This window comes from Prunus mume, linkage group LG5, assembly GCF_029339155.1.
Source record: "Prunus mume cultivar Tortuosa linkage group LG5, ASM2933915v1, whole genome shotgun sequence".
Classification (NCBI taxonomy): Eukaryota; Viridiplantae; Streptophyta; class Magnoliopsida; order Rosales; family Rosaceae; genus Prunus; species Prunus mume.
This window is the reverse complement of record NC_142702.1, coordinates 18,152,748-18,158,406: the sequence shown is the minus strand read 5'-3', so window position 1 is coordinate 18,158,406 and position 5,659 is coordinate 18,152,748. Positions and strand designations below refer to the sequence as shown.

Below are 5,659 nucleotides of genomic sequence, written 5' to 3'. Positions count from 1 at the left end.
ACATTAAGGCACAAGGAGGTGCTTCAAATTGTCTTTTGCTCAACTGGTTGTGGTGCACTCTAAGTATACAGATTACCTTATTTTTATATTACTTTTATGCTTCAAATATCTTTGTCCTTTTACTTTCATTTATTTTTATATTACTCAATTTACTTAAGTTTACAATGTAAATAAGGAAGTACCCCCTATTTGGATTCAAATAAAAATACTAGAAAATCAAATTCCCACCAAATCAAAATATGAAAAATCGGTTTTAGTGCAAAATATGATTTAGGCTAAAAATGACAGCTCATTAAGTCAATATATACTTCATACTAAAATCCCATAAAATCAAGTTTTCTTATTTGAAGTATAAGGAATAAAAGCCGCCAAAAATTAACTTGAGAAAATGATTATTCTGAAAAACCATTTTTCATACTTAGTCAATATTTTTACATAAAACATTTTTTTTCATGCATGATATGAATGCATGAAGGGACTTAAGGTTTTTTTTTAGTTCGATAATTTTTGATTTTTTCTTTCTGTTAGGTTTAATTGGGGAGGGGTTGGGGAGGGGTTGGGGAGCTTTAAAGATATTTGCTAAATCGCTACTCTTTGTCTATCTCTTGCAATTTTTCTTGCTCATAATGTATTTGTTTATCTCTTTGTCGAGGACCAATACTCTATGGCCAAGGGTGGGTCTCCAGCTCACATTAGCATAAGCCATGGGTATATCAGCGACATATATAGAGGTTTTCTGGTAGTGCAGTAAAACAGAAGAAAAAGAAAAAAGTTGGTTTTTTTTTTTTTTTTTGATTTGGTGAAGGTCATAAATATGGCTGGGGTGGTGGTTTCAGTTGTAATTCGAGAGCTCAAAGACTTTCTAGTTCAAGAAGTGAAGTTGTTCGGTGGAGTCATGGAACAAATTGAGAATGCACATATCGAGCTACTCTTGATGCATGCTTACCTGAAAGATGCAGATACCAAAAAATGAGATGATGATGAAGTAGTACTGTACACCTTTGGGTTAGAATTATTAGCGCTGTTGCTTATGATATTTGGAGAATTTCTTTCAATCTTTTGCCTTGAAAGTGGCTTCCAAGAGGGAAAGAAGTTTGCTGAAAAGGTCTGCTGACATCTTCAATGAGCGAACTGGACTTCACAAGATCAAGTCAGAGATTGAGAACATTATTGCCAAACTTTTTAAGTTGAGGTCGAGTATACAAAGTTATAACATAATAAGGGAAATATGGGAGAGTGGAGGTGCCACTTCTTTTCAGAAACAAAAGGAACATAGAAAATCTAATCCCTATATTATCGAGCCTCGGGAAAGACCACCCTTGCAAAACAGGTTTATCATCACTCGTAAATTAGGCATCGTTTGAACTTTTTGCTTGGGTGTGTGTATCTCAAAAATGCCAAGCAAGAAAGGTCTTCGAACATATTTTACTTCAATTTAATCAACAATGTTATCCCCTTCCTATAGAGTATATAGATGTTTCAGAAATGGGAACAAAGACAATAACGAAACCTTGGCATCACACAAGAACGAAATAAATGCTTAGTGATTCTTGATGATATTTGGATCTATGATGCATGCAACCAAGGACGATACTATGCATAGGCTCAAGTGGGCTGTCGCCCAGTCCAAATTTTATAAGCTATATTTCTACTCTCAAAAAATTTTAGCCTATCCCACTTGCCTTTGTTTAATATTAGTCCAGTCTTATTGGGTTGACTATAATATATAATATATTTTTTATTTAATAAAAAATCATTTATTTATTTATTTATGAGTATACATGATTAATTATCTATTATATTATTATTTTATAAATACAATAGCATACATACATAAAATAAATTTACTTATTATTCAAATAATATACCCCAATTTTATAAACTAATTTTGGATATAATTTACCTAATAATTCCTATTATGCAATAATACAACTTGTAATTTACTTATTATGGGTATATTGTAGGTATATTAAAGCCAACAGATTTATAGGTATATTGTGAAAATAATTTATCTACCTGTATATACAAGATATATATAAGTAAATTGGTAAGCAAAAAAGTGTGCAAAATTTGTAGTTAAAAATGTTTTAATTTATAAAAAAAAAAGTGTACAAAATTTTCTATAACAAAGTAACACATACCTATTTTTGTATGTAAATAAGTACCTATTTTTGTATGGAAATAATGTACCTATTTTCTTTACATAGTACACAAAAATTCATTTATCCAAGCTATGTATTTGTGTTGTACCTATTTTTGTTATATATAAATAATTCACCTATTTTGTTACTAAAAAAGGTACCCAAAAAATTCATTTATTATAGCTATATTTTTTTTTATTTGTGATTTTTATTTTTATTTTTTACATAGTATCATCTAATTAACCTACCTATTTTTCTATGGGTATTGTACCTATTAGAATATATATTATACATACACACCCGTTAAAAAGGTAATATTAATATATAATTGGAGGACATTAGGTAAAATAAAATTCATTTATTCTAGCTATAGGAGGTTAGGAGGGAATATTTGAAACATAAATGTGCAGTGAGGTATTATTCATTTGCCTTAATTAGGTGATTGAAAAACGGTCAGCAACTAAATAAATATCTAATGGCATGATTTGTAAATAAATCAATATACATGGATACATTGTATCATAATTTAAAACTGGATTTTACTTAAACATTGTATTATTGATGGGTTAGGGGCTGTTCGGTAGGATATTTAGAGGCCCGTTTTTGTTTTTTGAGCCCAAATACGGATAAAAAATGTGTTCGGTGGGCTATTGACAAAAACACGGAAAAGGTTTTGAGAGAATGAATTCACGCCTAAAGCGTAAAAATTGAAAACGACAAAATGACGTTCTCTCCGTTCTCAACTCTAATCTAGAGAACGCAGAATCCTATTTGGGAAAACGGAGAAAACAAAGAGGACCTCGAGCACGCTTCGTCCCTTCATCTTCGTCTCTTCACCGCTTCGTCTTCATCTTCGTCTTCGTCCCCTCATCTTCGTCTTCGTCGTCATCCCGTGATCTTCGTCTTCATCGTCATCCCCTGTTCTTCGTCTTCATCCCTTCGTCCAAGTCTAAAACAGAAACACACCCTTCATCTACGAGAAACAGAGAAATTCCTTGCTTCCCACTCTTGCAATCTTCCTACACACTCTCTTGGAAGATCTTGGTAAGAAAAATTTATATAAAATATTTCGTTTTAGATTTGGGTATTTTTGTATGGTGTATCTGAACTGAAATTTTTCTTCTCAGATTTCGTTTCACACTCACTTGGAAGATCTTGCTGCTCAGTCTTCTGGAAGATTTTGGTACGAAATTACTCTTTTTCTGCTATTTATGTTTAGATTTGGGTATGAAGACTATGATGTTATTTGTGTTTAGATTTGGGGTTTTCTTTATGCTAACTTTAATTTAAATTTTGTTTATGTCAATGATTGAATTTTTTCCCTGTTTTTTGTAATTGATCTTAACTAGGATTGAATTTTTTTTCCCTGTTTTCTGCGATCTTGACTAAGATTGAATGTTTTCCCTGTTTTCTGCCTTTGGTTAAGTCAAAGGAGTTGGATCTATTTTCTGGTTTTAATTTCTTTTTATAACTCTGGTTTCTGTCAAACAGAAATAGGATGAAACTCTTGAAATAGGAGCTGATGTTAGATGTAATTGATAGATTGATTGTTGGCTTTATATGTTTTATGGTTTTAGACGAAACAGTGCTTAGTGCATTTGAGAATAAATCTGGACTAGTTTAGGAAGGCTATTCGGTAGTTTCTAGTTGTGCATTACATGATTGAAGGTTGTCATAATTTTCTTTCTTTAAAAGGATATGGCGTCCAAGAATGTTGACGGTCAAGAAAAAATGTCATGGCCTCCAAGACATGAGACAATATTCATACATATATTGCATGAACATGTGAAGAAGGGTGACTTGCAGACATCAACTTTTAAAATGAAAGTTTGGGCAGAAATAAGTGATGAGTTGTATGCACAATGTGGACAAAAATGTACTATTCCACAACTTAAATCTAAGTTTAATAGGCTGCGAATAGTACATCGTGACTTCTCAGATTTGATTGAGCATACGGGATTTGGGTGGGATCCTGTTGCAAACACAGTGACTGCCTCAGAGGATGTTTGGGCAAGTTACTTGAAGGTATTATAATAATATCATATAGAAGTCTTTGTATTATTATTTTTAACTGACTCTGATACATAAGAATTGGTTGTGACATTTGATATAATATAATTTTCATGGTTTGTAGAGTAAGCCAAAAGCGAAGCAATTTCGCACGCAAGGCTTAGAGCACTATCAAATTTTAGGGGAGATATTCAACACTACTACTGCAACCGGGCAATTGCATTATGCCTCTAGTCAACTTCCTCCTAACTCCGATGATGAACGTGAGTTAGAAAACAACTTTCTTAACACCGGAGTTCACATCGATGTTGACTTGGATGATGATGGTGACAACCCTCAGCTTGTGAGTGGTAAAGGAAAAAGAAAGTGTGCAACTACTGCTCCACCTGAGCGTCGTCCAAAGAAATGGGATAAAATGGAATCTTATTTGGATGTTTGCAGTGAAGTTATGAGTCAAAAATTACAGCGAGAAAAAGAAAAGAGTCTTGAGGCATCTAGCACCTCTAAGGAGATGTATTCGATTGAAGAATGCATAGGCATTGTTGAGACAATGGGAGACGTTGATAACGATACATTCAACAAAATGCTAGAAAAGATAGTGCTTATTGAATGGAGGAAAATCTTTGTTACAATGCCAGCAGCAAGGAGGAGAGCTTGGTTGGCTAGTCTTTAGGATTACTACTTATGTTTGTTGTTGAGAGGATATTTATGAATTATTCTTGTTATTATGTTTGATGTTTGTGACTTTAATTTGTATGCATATTCACAGATTTTTGTGAATTTAATTTGTATGCATATTTTCATATTTTTGTGAATTTAATTTATATGCATATTTGAAGGTACTAGACATGTCTACAAGGAATGAAGACAATCACTCTGATAGTGATTCAGATCTTGAAGACATGGCTCATCATATGATAATTTGTATGCATATTTATGAATATTGGCAATCAAATGTAGATAGAACTCCATGTCATAACTCTGTTTTATCTGGGCATGAATATGTTCAAGAGTTGTTGAATGGGCATCCAGATAGGATTTATGACTCGTTTCGTATGGACAAACATGTATTCCAAAGGTTGTGTTACACACTTGAGAGTTTAAATTTGCTACAGAATGATAGAAATGTGAGTACTCAAGAGGCAGTGGCAATTTTCTTATTTATAGTGTCTCATAGTATTCGCATGCGAGTGGCTGCTGAGCGTTTCCAACGATCTAAAGACACTATTCATAGACAATTTAAGCGTGTTTTGGGAGCTTTATGTGCGTTAGCACCACGCATTATAAGACCACAAAGTCGAGGGGAAACACCTTCTCAAATTTTGACTAACCCAAAGTATTATCCTTATTTTGAGGTAAGAAATTGATTGTTTTATTTATTTTATTACTATAATTATATATTTTAAATGGTATTTAATTTAGTTTCTAAATATATGAATTTATCGCAGAAGTGTATTGGTGCAATTGATGGAACTCATGTTGCTGCTTGGGCACCAGCTCAAAAGCAA

The 5,659-nt window shown here is 32.9% G+C and overlaps 1 protein-coding gene across 1 annotated transcript; it reads left to right on the top strand.

The window, feature by feature from the left end:
* Positions 1–3,109: 3,109 nt before the first annotated feature.
* On the top strand, positions 3,110–4,971 carry LOC103330710 (L10-interacting MYB domain-containing protein-like). The gene is made up of 4 exons (XM_089051519.1): positions 3,110–3,185; positions 3,269–3,324; positions 3,837–4,166; positions 4,276–4,971. The coding sequence occupies exons 3-4, from the start codon at positions 3,840–3,842 to the stop codon at positions 4,822–4,824; spliced, it is 876 nt and encodes a 291-aa protein (XP_088907645.1). The 5' UTR covers positions 3,110–3,185; positions 3,269–3,324; positions 3,837–3,839; the 3' UTR covers positions 4,825–4,971.
* Positions 4,972–5,659: the final 688 nt, after the last annotated feature.